Below are 14681 nucleotides of genomic sequence, written 5' to 3'. Positions count from 1 at the left end.
TGTTCGTAAATGTCTGACTTCAGCACAGATATCCTCAACATTATTCCTGACATGACAGACTTGAGCAACTCACATAACCTGTGATTTGGTTGTACTGAGAGAATCAAGAATATGTACTGATAGTGAACAGTGAACTGCTGAGCGAAATGTGTGCAGGCACTGCAGGTACAGTGTTTCCAACTATGAGATGAGGTGGCATCTGATGATGAAATTTAAAAGAGAGATATTTTGGGAGTAAAGGTGGAAATCAGAAGTCAGTATCACGTAGAAAAGCTGCATCAGAACTATGTCCCACTCCACGTCCTTGATTATTTGCTTATACTTTCTCCAGACTGAAAAGGAGGCACCTGATTTATATACTTAACCAGCAACTGTGAAGCACTCTGGAAAGTTTGGAGGAGAATCTCTAAATCCCTGCAAAGGATTATTACAAGATTTTATAGGCTAAGAGAAATGTAGGAGCTAAGAGCTTGTAAGAACAGCATTTAAACATTAATGTGGTGTCATCTGCTGCTACCTTTGCTTCACAGAATGCCCCTTTAATTAATGTTATGACTTGCTCAGTTGCAAACTTCTTGCCACAGAGGTAATGGGAAGCTCTGTACTGAGCCACTAACCAGGCTCTTTTCTTCTCCTCTAGCTGTCAATGGTTACTTGTTTGGTAACCTGCCAGGCTTGGCCATGTGCAAGGATGACAAGGTCTCCTGGCACCTCATTGGACTGGGAAGTCACTATGACATGCACGGAGTTCAATTTCAAGGAAACAACATCGACCTAAGAGGGACAACGAGGGACGGCCTGGCCTTGTTTCCTCATTTATCAGGGACAGCACTGATGCAGCCAGACCGTGTAGGTATGTCCCTGTGCTTATCTTGGTGTTCTGGCACTCACAGAAATCAGGCAGCCTAAAGAACAACCAGAGAGATGGGAAGTGTGAGAGAGAGAGAAAGAGTGGGGATAGGCAGTGAAGATGGGGCCAGGCTCTTGTCAGTGGTGCTCAGTGCCATGACAAGAGGCAAAGGGCACAAACTGGATAACAGTTAGTTCTCTCTGAACACCAGAAAGTGATTCTGTGCTGCACGAATAATAGAGCAGCCAGCACAGGCTGCCCAGAAGCTGTGGTTTCCTCCTTGGAGACCTTCCAAAGCCACCTGGACACGGCCCTGGGCATCCTGCTCTGGGTGTCCCTACTGAAGCAGGGGTTGGAGCAGATGGACCAGAGGTCCCTTCCCACCTCAGCCATTCTGTGATTCTATCGGGACTTTGGGGACTTAGTGCAGCTGAGAATTCAGGCAGGACTGCTTTTCTGGCAAGGTGCTGAAAATGAAATATATATGTACACGAAAGAGTAGAGCTCTATAAGGCAGCAGGTTCCTTCCTGTGTGTATTCTATACATTCCACTGTCCATCAGAAAACTGCACTCTAGGAATTATGTTGAATAATAGAGTCTGGGAGCCCATTATTCTTTGACAACTAACCCTCTACTGGCCACAAGCAGACAGAAGTGAATGATCAGATCTTTACAGTCACCACCACCTGTGATTTTTCTTAACAGCATGTTACTTTACCTTTTCCCCCACTCCTACCCTAGATGTAGAATGAGTGGACTGAGATCCAGAATAGACAGGATTATACCTCTAATCTTGGCCCACTGAGCTGAGCATGCATAACTGAAACACACACTCTGCTCATCCATACCTTAACTGGGGTTGGTGAGGTACACGTAGGACTCCTGGGTGCCCACTCTGACATATCTCATGGCCACAGTCTATATGATGACTAAAGGAGATGACTGATGCTTGCCCACATTACCAACTAGTTTCAGCCATCTTAGTTTTGCAAAAGTGATATAAACTACCCCTCACCGGCTTTCTATACAGCATCCCAGATTAGGGTTCACTTTTTTGGAGGACAGACCAGAGATGAACAAAACAGGGAAGTCAATCTGCCAGGTTGCTTGCTTTCACAGTCACCTCCATCTCAAGAACTTTCCTTCCTAGGCACATTCAAAGTGGTTTGCAGGACTTTCGATCACTTTGTCGGGGGGATGAAACACCTCTACGAGGTCAGCAGCTGCCGCAATGCCAGCCGAGCCCAGCAGCAGCGCAGTGCCGTCAGGCTCTACTACATCGCTGCGGAGGAGGTGGAGTGGGACTATGCCTCAAATAAGAGCTCAGCACCAAAGATTTACAACATCAGCAGCAACGAGGAAAGGTACGCAAAACAAGAAGTTTGGTGGGTGTAGGGCACAGCACTGCTAGCCAGCCGAGGTAAGGGACTGAAGAGCATATTAAATCCATTACTGTCAAAAGGGTGCTGTTTACTGCACGCTGGTGGGCATTTTCAGCTCGTACGCAGTGCACTGGGAGCTCGGCGGCAGGGGGAGCTCGGGGAGGAGCAGCCATGATCAGGACAGCTCGCCAGTGCCCCCTGGCGGCCAGGCAGTGCTAGAACCCGCCTCAGCAACAGGTGCGGGAGGTTCAAAGAGCATCCTCCAGCAGGTGCAGGAGGGGAAAGGAAATCTCTCCAGGGTAAAGCAACCTTCTCTTACCTGTGGTGATAGGGTAGGCTGTGGTTATCTTCCTAGCATTCCCTGATCTCACCCATATCAAAAATAGTGAAAGCAGGCATTGTGATAACATGCCTTCCAGTATTTAAAGGGAGCTTCTAAACATGAGGGAAGTCAACTTCTTCCTAGGTACATAGTGATAGGACAAGGGGGAACAGATTTAAACTAAAGGAGGGAAGAATTACGTGAGATGTCAGGGGAAGTTTTTACCAAGAGCGGTGAGGTGCTGAACAGGTTGCCTAGTGGTGGATGCCCCATTCCTAGAGGTGTTCATGGCCAGGATGGATGCCTACGGCAGGGAGCTGGAATTTGGTGATCCTTGGGGTCCCTTCCAACCCAAGCCGTGATTCAGGCATGCAGGGAAAGACAGTGCCTTTTGTTGGGGTACAGATGCACTGGGGTGAGTGACCAAAGCCACTCGTAGCTTGAAGCTGTTCTGTTGGCTGTGCTGAAGGATTTGTGTTCCCAGATGTTTGTGGTGAGTGCAGTATGTCCTTGGCTTTGAAGACAGTGTGCATTTAGGGAGGATTATCACTGTTATTACTTGCTGTTTAAAAGCTCCTGCAGCACACAGGGCTTTGCGTAAATCATCATGTTGGACCAAGCCATACGTTCCTGTCACATCTATTATGTATAACACTATAATGAGCACTATAATGAGCATTTAGACAGGTGAGCTTTGTGCTTTAAATTTTTCCCTTTTTATTTTGCAGCTACGGGCACATTTTTCTCAGCCAAGGGGAAGATCTAATTGGTACAAAATACAAGAAAGTGGTTTACAGGGAGTATACAAATGGCAACTTTACACAGCGCAAAGAGAGGACAGAAGAAGAGGAACACTTGGAAATCCTGGGCAAGTAGCTCTCGTGGCTCATAGACTGACATGATGAGTGAGAGGGTAGCTTAAAAACAAAGAGTTTTTCCAGCTTTGTTAACATGGAAAAGAGATAGCACTGATTCCAAGCTATTGATGATTTAAATCAAGCTTGCATAAGTGCTGAGTGTAAGAATGCTTTCTTACACTTAAAGTTGGATGATTTATTCTCAGATATGAAGTACAGAGTTTCTGAAAGAATCCTAACAGTGAAGATGCAAAAATGGACCTTACAGGATGCACCTTAACATCAGAGCATGTAATACGGGGAAAGCATTGTAGATAGATAATTCAACAAGGGGATAGATTTGTATCTGGAATTGGGCAAGATTTGTGTATGTCATAAAATAACCATCAGCTCATGTTTTCTATGAGATGAGAAGGGGGCAACAACCAATTGTAAAATAGTCAACTCCATATAAATGCTACTTCTGTATAGGAATATATTTGACATCTCCTTTTTATTTTTGAAGAGCAAAACTGAAGAAATAGTTTGATATTAGATAAACACCTGTCAAAAGCTGCTGTAAACTATCCACTATATAAGTTTTCCTGAAAAACAAACTGCTCAGAGACCTGTTTCCAGAGTGAATTATCTCTCTTACTGTCTAAAAAGAAAAAAGAAATCATGTCTATATATGGAGTTTTTCAGTGGCAGAGATAGCAGACCAGTTTTGATGGCTTCACTGGAAGAATAGAAGAGCCTGAGGGCTCCAGGAAAGACCAAGACTCCTTTCCAAGGCCGAGCTATTGGAAGATGATTGCAATTCAGAAAAGAGACATTAATCACTGGCTTCTTCTGTTTCCATTTAGGGCCATTGCTTCACGCCGAGGTGGGTGACTCTGTGCTGATTGTGTTTAAGAACAAAGCCAGCAGGCCTTATTCAGTAAGTGCACATGGAGTAGAAGAAGTGGGTTGTGAGGAACAAACTGAGGCACCAATCACCCTCCCAGGTAAGGCTGTGCTCATTGTTTTTCTTTCAGCTACAAAGCCATACATAAAAATTATGTTGACATATGAATGATATTCCCTTCTTCAAGCTTATTCACACTTATGTGTTCTTCCAGGCAAATTATGCTTAGCTTTTATTCAGATGCAGTTCTCTGTGCTGTTGTGTGTGTAGGTTGTTGATCAGGTGAGCACGTTCAGGCACAAAATGAGCCTTTGTTCCTATCAGGGTAGAAACAGGAACGTAGTTTCTCTGGGCAAGTTCCAAAATGCATTAGAAAGCCCATAGTCATGGTCAGGGAAGCCTAAAAGCGTTTAGCGCCAGGACAATGCTCTAAAAATGTTCCAGAAATGGAGAAAGTCGGGGGTAGAGTTACAGTTGGCAGTATTTAGCTCTGCCTGTTTCTGCTCACAGGGTTTGTTGAGTGGAGGCGCTGCGCTGCGCGCGTTGCTGTAGTATCTCCCGTATCCACATGGGAGCAGGCTTGGGATGGCTTAGGGAAGGTGACTGCAAAAGGAGTTCTGTCAGCCAGACTGCAGCGCAGGCTTTTGCTCAAGCTTTTGCAAGCAGCAGTTAACAAGGAGAACAAATCTTTCAAAGCCCGAATAATTCCTAGGTTGCCCAGCACCCCCACCTGCACCTACAGGTCCTGGCTGGCTGCTCACCCTGAGCTACACAGAGCCCATCCAGTCCTATTTAAGCCAAACAAGTCATCACTGGGACTAATAGAAGTGGTGTATGTCCCCATGGCAACAGTGGCTGAATGGCTCTGAGGCTGATGAGTTTCTTGTTAGTTTTCTGTTCTGTTAGTGTAGTGGTACACCTTCAAAGCCTTTTTGTTCTCTGCTATGTCAATAAGCCTGTGCTGTAATGCACAAAAGGTTCTTTTGCTGTAAGAATAAATGATATTGCTTAATTTACATTTGGAGACCCATCCTATATAGGCCTATTCTATATATAGTGCTATTTGTGTCTTTCGTTATTGTCATACAGTAGTGGCCACTATTGCAGGAATCATAATCACAGAATCATGGAATTGCTCACATTGGAAAAGATCCTAAAGATCAACAAGTCCAACTGCAATCAGTTGTACCACCCTAACAGCCCTCTGCTAAACCATGTCCCTGAACCACCCACCAAAACAGTGCAGTGGCTCTGTGACACAAAGCTTCAGTCAATTCATGACCATTTAAGGTTGAAAACTCTTTTGCTCCAGTGCCCACAGCCTTGGCAGCTGTTGGGCTGTGGCTGTACCAAGGCAATGGTCAGCAGTTCCAGGATTTCTTTGTTTTACCCTGGCTTATGGCATGTTGAAGGACATGGTTTAGTGAGAACTACTGATGATAGGTGGATGGTTGGACTGGATGATCTTGGAGGTCTTTGCTAACATGGTGATTCTATGATTCTGTGTTACCAGTTTTTTTTCAGGTTTTGTCGCCCTGGAAACTTCTAGGAAATAAGTTGTTCAGCACTGGCACTTAGAAGGACAAGGTGTTGACCACTTCTTGTCCTCCTGACCTTTATTTGCTGGAGCACCAAAAAAAAAAATAAATTCCCAGCAAATGGGAGCACACAGCATAGTCAGTTCATCTGAATACAGACATGTTTGTGTTCAATGCAGAGAACTGAGCCTCATCCAAACAAGTCATTTCCTCATCAGATTGTTTTTAAGAATCAGAGATCAGTGAATCTCTGCTCACCCTCAGGAAGGACGTGAGAGAGGTGATGGATCTGGGGAAGGAACGGGGGCTCTTCAGCAACTGCAGAGGAACAGTGGCTTAGTGGGAAGAGGGAAGGGCCCTTCCTGGCATTCCCAGTCAGCAGCAGTTCTGATATTTGATCAGCTCTCCTCTCCCAGACAAGAGCCAGTATAGTGCTGCACCTTCTCCAAAGACCTGATGGAAGTGGCTGTGTTGTGGTGCCCCTTTCAACTGAGAAAGTCCAGGAAATATTTTCTGGAGCCTGGCTCCCTGCAATTTCAACAGACCTAAAGCACTGACCTCCAGTACCATTTATCTACCAATTTGCCCAGGGTGAAGGCTGAGAAGCTGAATCTCTGAACAGATTCCCTCTATGAGGTGTTACTGCTCCCAGCACCATCTGCAGATCTCCTTTTGGAGGTGATACTGCCTTTTTTTACACCACTGGAACCAACCTTCTGGAATGCAGAAACATGAGCACATGCCATTCCTGCATGCTTTCACAGGAAGCTTTGATGCAGATCATTTTTTGATGGGGGGGCAACAGCTATCAGTTACACGCTACTCAAAGCTTCTGACATGCAGCTGTTCTTGCTAAAATTTTTCTTTGTTTCAGGGGAAATAAACACCTACAGATGGAATGTCCCAGAGCGATCTGGCCCTGGGAAAACAGATCCCAACTGTATCACTTGGGTTTACTATTCAACAGCAAATTTTGTAAAGGTAACCAAGAAGGTTGTTATTATTATTACGGTTGGTTGTTTTAGATAGAGTATCCCATCTTGCAAGATGTTTCCACAAGGAGCACAAGTTGGAGAAGAGGTTTACTGAGCTGGATGCTTTGTCATCTTTGCTAACACTTGCATGTGTCTTGGTTATTTTAATCTACTGAAATCCTCAGGGATACACTATGGTAAAGTGATTCCCTCCTTAAAGAATAGTTGAAGGCATTTGGGGTGAAGGCACTTCAAAACTTGGGACTCAAATGTGACAAGAAAGACATGCTTAAGCAGATGAAGTCATGATTTTTTTCTCACTTTTTTTCCTCAGATATTCTATCTTTATTTAATGTGTTGCCTATTTGTGTTTATTTCATTACTGAATAAACTAGAAAATCTGTAACACATTTTTATGTCATTTCAGGACACATACAGTGGTCTGATTGGCCCTCTTGTAGTTTGCAGAAAAGGAATTCTAGATGAAAATGGCCTGAGAAAAGACATTGATCGTGAATTTACTCTTCTGTTTATGGTGTTCGACGAAAACAAATCCTGGTATTTAAAAGAGAATATTGAAACATACCTTCACAAGAGTCCTGATGATTTTAATTCCACTAAGAACTTTGTGGAAGGCAACAACAAGCATGGTATGTAGGACTCGGTGGCAGCAGCCAAGATGATAGAGGTTTACTTTTAGGAAGATGTTGGCTTAGTTTGCAACTATCCAACCATGTGACACCTTCATAAAATGCAGCAATGGAAACAAAAAGATTTCATGAGGCCCAGCCAAGGCAAGCTAGTTCAGTCTTATCCTTGTGGGGAGAGGCTGCCCTGCCAAAATTCCCTTGTCATTTGGGAGCTGCCTTCCTTGTTGACTTGTAGGAATGCAAGGATGACGTTTTAAATTTGTGTCTGTAGAAGCAATCAGACCAGGAGCCAGACAGAACAGAACACATGGGGGCAGGAACAGCCCTGGCAAAGCAAACTTCTGCTTCTACAGATTCTACCCATTTTAGGCGATTACTGTTCCCTCTTCTTCCATGAGGCTTATCAGCAAAACCCCAGTTTGTTCAGGAGATCAATCTCAGCAGGTGAAAACACTACCTGGTGCTTCTCGAGACAACTAAATGGTTGCTGCTATGGCCTTAGGTGAAACAAAAACATGACTGTCTCCCTGCAGTCACTACAGAGAGCCCTTGACCTGGCACATGTGCTGGGCACCCATTCTCCTTGGAGAGAAAGTACAGATGGTGCCTGGTGGTTATCATCACCCATTTCATAGCCAGTTATTAATCACTCTTATTTTGTCATTCTTCCAGCAATCAATGGGAAGATTTATAACAGTCTCCTGGGTCTAACCATGAATGAAGGTGATACGACAAACTGGTATTTGATAGGAATGGGTAATGAAGTAGATGTACATACAGTCCATTTCCATGCACAAACCTTCATCTTCAAGGTTGGTAAAATAAATCACATTTAACAGTGTAATGGGAAATTCCTGAAAAATAAAGTCCAAGTTGTGGGCTATTTTTGCAATGTGAGCACATAGCCCTGCTGATACTGAGAGCAGTGGGAGATATGCCTGTAAAGGAGACACAAAATCAAAGGGTTCCTTGCAATGCTTCTACATGTCTGAACCTATTAGATGTCACTATTAGAGGAAATGGTCACGTGAGATGCATGCTTACCCACAGCTGTAAGGGAAAACGGAGGGAGGAGAGCAGTTCACAGAACAGTTTGATGTTGTGACAGCTTGGCACTGGGAGGACTATCAGAAAAATATGTTTTTCAGAGGGCAGTACCTGAGCTCAATCACTACCTGAAGTCTCTAGGACACCCCTTTTGCTAATTAATTAATTGATACAATGTAGATATTTTCCTGGGAGCTTCAGCTCCCAGCTATAAGGCTGACAAGAAGCCTTTTATCTGCCTCAAAGAGTGAAAAGTCTAATTGGAGTATTTCAGTGCCTGGGGGGGTATTTGGATGCAGTAAGGCAGGACACTTACAATGCTGCTTTTGCCTTGTCACAGACAGACAAAAGCCACAGAGGAGATGTGTATGACCTTTTTCCTGGGACTTTTCAAACTGTTGAACTTGTAGCAGAAAACCCTGGAACGTGGCTTCTGCACTGCCACGTAGCTGACCACATACACGCTGGCATGGAAACGACCTACACCATCAATAAATCAGGTGCAGTGGCAGAAATACGTCCTAGGGCTCTGAAGTGGTATCACAGTGATGTGGGTGAAAGGCAGGGAAGTAAGGCGACACAGTTGTCAGCACTGCACACATTCCAGGGAAGCACCTGGAAATCACAGCATGCTGCCCTGGGCAACTGCCCATCATATGAGCATCATATGGGGGTGCCTGAATGATGTGGCAAGGAACAGATAGCTATGCTGCATTCTGCAACGTGAAAGCAGTTGGTGCTTCAACAGAGCCTCCCTGGAGGCACTGACAGCCTGCAGACCATGAGTCATCCACAGGTGGTGCAGAAGGCAACTGCAAAGCTGTCTTTTAGTCCTGCTGTAAGACAGGCACGGGGCTGGTTCCTTCCTGCAGTCAACTTTGGCTCACAGGAATGCTCTCGTTCCTTCTTGCACAGGCAGAGATCAGCTGGGCTATAAGATGCTCCACTTTCTTGGTTGTTCATGCAGCCCAAGAAAGAGGTGTTCCTTTGATTAAGTTGGCAAACTTTCTAAGAGTTTGATCCCTTCCTGATCTCTTCCACCACTTGTAAGTGAAGTCAAAAGCACTTTGTGAGCACCTCCATGTCACAAAATTTCACAAAACACCCAGGTCCAGCATCTCCTGCCTCAGGCAGCACAGTCGATGTTTCCCACATCCCTGTGCAGGGACTGCACAGCCTCAGCAGGCATGCCTTGTACCTGTAACCCTGGCAGGGCAGAATGAGAAATGTAATGCCATATGTAGCCCCAATCCTCCTTCCTTGGACAAGGTGAATTTATTTTATGCATTTTATCCCTTCTGGCTTTGAAATTTCAAATGAATAAGCAAATGCAGAAGTGAAGCAACAGATCCTTGTAGACAAAGTAGACTTAGTCCACAGAGCGGCCTGGAGCAATGTATTTATCATTGTGCTGATGTAATCAGGATTTCTGTTTGATTACGAAGGTAGAAGGAACCTGGGAAAACCAGTGCTACTTTTCCACTGTTTTTCAAGGTTTTCAACTCCACTGCATTTTTTCTCTCTCTGCACAGAGCTGGAAGCCCCTTCAGAAGAAGGACTGACGACCGCAGCTTATGGTACAACTATTGCACAAAATAGGACCACCACAAAGGGTATGGATTTTTTCCAACATCATTTCAAACTTTCCATGTTCATGTGGATTCCTCACAAAGCACTTCTCTTTGCACAGATCCTGACAGCCAAGGGGCCAACATCTTTGGCAAAACTCTGACTCCTGGGGAAGCCAGCCTGATGCTGGCAGCCTTTGTTTCCGTCGGACTCATTCTGCTGTTGACCACATTGGCCTTCCTCTCCCTCATCACCCACCAAGGAAGCAGGATCCAATATCAGGCTCTGAATGACAAAAGTGCACTTCTAGCAGATTCCCTGTAAATCCCCACTTTCAGCACCATCCACAGAGCCGTGCCGGGTTTCACAAAGTGCTGCTGCTACAACTAGAACAAGACACACTCTGGAAGTCCCATCCCATTGCCAGCACTCCTGAGAACTGCAGGAAAGGGCCACGTATCACCCATTGCCATCCCCACCCCCACCACCACCCAGCTGTGCCCGAGGCACCGCACCTCTTGGCCAACGTTCCCATGGGAGGATGGAGCAGGCAGCATTGCACCCATGTGCTCTGTGCAGAACCACGGGGCGCACGCTGCTTTAGCATCCAGCTCCTGAAGACACAGGTGTAAGTTTGCAAGTCCCTGAGGTTTCCCAAAGGGAAGCCAGTCTTACACCAGAGTCTGCATCAATGAATTCATCAGCATTTAACTGATTTTCCCTTTTTTTTTTGTTCCCTTTGTCCTGTTAAATGAGGAAGCTGTGCACTGGGGACAGATTTTTAAAGGCATTTAAGTACCTGCCAATATACTTTATCACCTGATGAAGCTCAGCATCTGCAACAGATTTGTTAATCCCTTTAAAAATCTAGCCCTGAGCAGCCCCAATGAAGTTATACTTAGTGATTGCTGCTCATTGTGGTCCTGATTCTGTAACTCTTCTCTGCATTCAGCAGTGCTTCATTCCCAAACTTTAATTGGGATGCTGATATCTGTGCTTTGCAGAAAAGACAGGCAGAATCAGGCCATGTTTAATACTACTTGAATGTTTATAACTCATGTCTAATTACATAGCACTCACTCTTGCCAGCCAGCTGCTCACATCAGCTACAGCTCTTGCAGAGGAACTTCAGAACAAACACATCTGTGAAACTGTTGATCCAAAGCTGATTTTGAATGTAAATCCACTTTGCTGTTCTTTTCTATTTTTTTTTCCCCCGTTCTGTATTTTGAAGTTCATTCAAATGCAGGGAATTTTGCTGCCCATCCCTCCCACTGCAGCCTAGTGATGTCCTGGGTCGATGCCCAGGTATTTGAGATGAAGAAGTTTTTCCTGCTTATCAGTTGATTCTTGATTCCTTGTTTTCTCCAGTTATTTAAGAGCATGCACATGAGGTAGAACTGCTCCTGTGAGCCCACACAGGAGCTATGCTATAGCAATAAACACTTCCACACTCATTTTCTAAATCCCTTGAGCTGATAAAAATAGATACCCCCATACCCTGTTATCTTTCTATTTTGTAAACATTGATTGAGATGTTTCTGTCCAAAAGCACTGCATAGAACATTTGCTCTCTATCTACATACAAAAATTAAAGCCTTCCACTTAAACATTCACAGTTAATAAAGGAAATTATTTGATACTTTTCCTTTCAGAGTAGCTAACGGGTCTGACATTTTAGAAAAAGAATCATAAATATATTTTTTTCCATAGTAGCCAGCCAAAATGATGACAAGGCTAATAAAGATCTGGTTATTTGTACAAACCTTCTGGCACAGCTTGTTTCACTTGGCACACTTCTCCGCTGAATGGTGGCTGGGAATCAAGAATGAAGCCTCCAGAGGCCCTCGAGGCCTTCGGACATCATCACAGTTTGCCCGGGTGACAGAGGCTGTCACAGAGACCAGAAGGCATCACAGAGAGCATAAAGCACAGCATTTAGCCTTACCTGCCTGCCTCATGCAGGAAGAGGCATACCCTGCATTGAGGAGTTGTGGAAAGTATCTTCAATGAAGGGGAGCATCTGTGATGGGCTTAAGCACCAGCAGGAATGCAGAGCAAATCAAGCAAATGCAGTGCAGTCAACGTGCCCAATGGACAGGATGCCATCCAGAGAGACCTAGACAGGCTCGAACAGTGGCCGCATTGAACCTTATGAGGTTTGACAGAGCCAAGTGCACGATCTGCAAGTGGGTCACAACAACCTCAGCAATGTGCCTTCGCAGCCCAGAGAGCCAACCGTGTCCTGGGCTGCAGCCAGCGCAGCACAGCCAGCAGGGCGAGGGAGGTGATCCTGCCCCTCTGCTCTGTGCTGTGAGGCCTCACCTGGAGCACTGAGTCCAGATGTGGAGTCCTCAATATAGCAGAGACGTGGAGCTGTTGGAGCGCGTCCAGAGGAGGGTCCAAGGGATGGAACATCTTTTCTACAAAGACAGGCTGAGAGCTGTGGCTGTTCAGCTTTGAGAAGAGAAGGCTGCGGGGAAACCTGAGAGTGGCCTGTCAGTATCTAAAGGGGCTGTAAGAAAGAAGGGCACAGGCTCTTCAGCAGGTCTGTTGTGACAGGACAAGGGGAAACGTTTTCCAACTGAAAGAGGGGAGATTCAGACTGGTTGTAAGGAAAACATTTTTTACATTAAGTGATGTGTAGCACTGGCACAAGTTGCAGAGGTGGTAGATGCCCCAACCCTGCATGCATTCAAGGTCAGTGTGGACCAGGCTTTGTGAGCAGCCCTGAGACCCACACTGAAGCTGGCAGTTACTATTCCAAAACGATGGAAAAAGTGATCAAAAGAGCCAAACAGATGATGGCAGAATAAACCTTCATTTTCTTTTTTTTTTCCCTCAAAGGAAATTGTGCCTTATTGATGGTTTTGAACAATAGCCTGCTTACATCTCCATAAAACATCTGGGAAGTCAAAGTTAGCTAAAGTTTCTCAAAGAAACAAAGTCACTGTAGGGTGAGAGGAAAGGCCCTTGAAGGCTAACTGGTTAAAAGACAGGGATAAGTGGACAGACAGCAAGGTGGAAATCACCCATGGGATACAAGGACCTCTGCGCTTCACTGCTTTCTGCAAGTGATGTGAAAAAAATCATAGAATCACAGAATGGTTTGGGTTGAAAAAGACCTTAAAGCCAGTTCCAACCCTTGCCATGGGCTGATTGCCTCCATCAGCTTAGGCTGCCCAGGCCCCATCCAACCTGGCCTTGAGCACTTCCAGGAATGGGGCACCACAGCTCTCTGGGCAAAGAAAAAGGGTGCCTGAGTTAAGTGACAGATACAAGTGCATGCAGCAAGAAAAATGATGCTGAGTGTAAAAACCTGCAAAAGTACACAGTGGTTCGGAGTGATAAAAACCTTCTCATAAGCTAATGGTAGCTGAAAAAAAGCAGTCCCAGCTCTATAAGCACCACACTGTCTATGCATCTCAAAAATGGAACCTTAGCTATGATAGTTCAAAGACAAAGTTAGCTGGGCAGAAAGGCAAGTGGATATCAGAGACTGTTAGGAATTAAGGACAGAACAAGCCAGAAAGCATCATGGCACTGTGACACAGACGTCTGGGGCACCTGCATCCTGAATACAGCATGAGTCACAGCACTGGCCCCATCCAGGGAAGGATGCCATCAAACAACGACCCAGAAAGAACAAGAAAGGGAATTGGAGTTGCAGAACTATTTCTGTGTGAGGAATGATTTTGTTGGATCAGGGCTTGGAAAAAATAGAAAGAACAATTGAAAGCAGATAGCACAGGTTTTGCAAAGAGAGAGCTGGGAAGAGAAGGGAACGGGCCGTGTCTTTGGGCAGAAGCAGTACAGAAAGCCATAGCTGAGGAGGTGGATGATCACCTCTGTAACCCCTGGACTGAGGGCTGTTGGAACTCGGGCTAACAGAAATAAAAAAGGTAAAAAATCTAAAGGAGGGGGCAAAGCCAGCTGAAGGTTATTGGAAATGAGTCCTGCAAAAACAACTTGAGATGTGGCAGTGGAGATGAAACACTTTGGCTGGAGGAAACACTACTGTGCATGGCTTGGAGCATCTCTTGGCCAAGGAGAAGCTGATAGCTGGAGAAGGGAAGCAACTGTGGGGGATCTTATGGAATCACAGAACAGCCTAAGTTGGAAGGGACCCATGAGGATCGTTAGTCCAACTCCCGACTCCACACAGCACTACCCAAAACCCAAACGAATGTCTGAGAGCACTGTCCAAACGCCTCCTGAGCTCCAGCAGCTCGGGGCTGTGCCCACAGCCCTGGGCAGGCTGTTCCACGCCCATCGGCCTGTGGTGCAGACCCTCTCTCACCCCCGGCTGTCCTCCCCTGTCACAGCTCCATGCCGTTCCCTGTCGCTGTCACACAGAGCAGAGCTCAGTGCTGCCTCCACTCCCTGTGAGGAGCTGCAGCTGCCATCAGGCTTCCCCTCAGCCTGCTCTGCTCTGGGCTGAGCTCAGCCGCCCCTCATAGGTCTCACCCTCAGACCCTTCCCCATCCTTGCAGCTGTCCTTTGGACACCCTTTCATGGTTTTACGTCCTCCTTATGTTGTGTCACACAGTGCTCGATATCAGTGCGTACAAACGCCTGACCGGGCTGTACGAATTAGAAGTCAGG

General features: G+C 45.7%; 1 protein-coding gene across 2 annotated transcripts in view; it reads left to right on the top strand.

The window, feature by feature from the left end:
- Nucleotides 1-11803, top strand: part of HEPHL1 (hephaestin like 1) — a 30439-nt gene extending 18636 nt beyond the window's left edge. For both annotated transcript variants that reach the window (XM_042839314.1, XM_042839313.1), the window contains 10 exons: nucleotides 641-853; nucleotides 2002-2215; nucleotides 3284-3423; nucleotides 4258-4398; nucleotides 6711-6817; nucleotides 7238-7460; nucleotides 8133-8272; nucleotides 8848-9007; nucleotides 10040-10120; nucleotides 10198-11803. In XM_042839314.1, the coding sequence (XP_042695248.1) occupies nucleotides 641-853; nucleotides 2002-2215; nucleotides 3284-3423; nucleotides 4258-4398; nucleotides 6711-6817; nucleotides 7238-7460; nucleotides 8133-8272; nucleotides 8848-9007; nucleotides 10040-10120; nucleotides 10198-10400 (1622 nt within the window). In that variant the 3' untranslated portion in view covers nucleotides 10401-11803. The remainder of the gene's footprint in view (nucleotides 1-640; nucleotides 854-2001; nucleotides 2216-3283; nucleotides 3424-4257; nucleotides 4399-6710; nucleotides 6818-7237; nucleotides 7461-8132; nucleotides 8273-8847; nucleotides 9008-10039; nucleotides 10121-10197) is intronic.
- Nucleotides 11804-14681: the final 2878 nt, after the last annotated feature.

The sequence above is a fragment of the Centrocercus urophasianus genome, unplaced genomic scaffold, assembly GCF_019232065.1.
Source record: "Centrocercus urophasianus isolate 14NV4802_14NV808 unplaced genomic scaffold, USGS_Curo_1.0 seq_9, whole genome shotgun sequence".
In the NCBI taxonomy this organism is placed as follows: Eukaryota; Metazoa; Chordata; class Aves; order Galliformes; family Phasianidae; genus Centrocercus; species Centrocercus urophasianus.
Note: the sequence above shows the minus strand (reverse complement) of the source record. Positions and strands in the feature narration are given on the sequence as shown.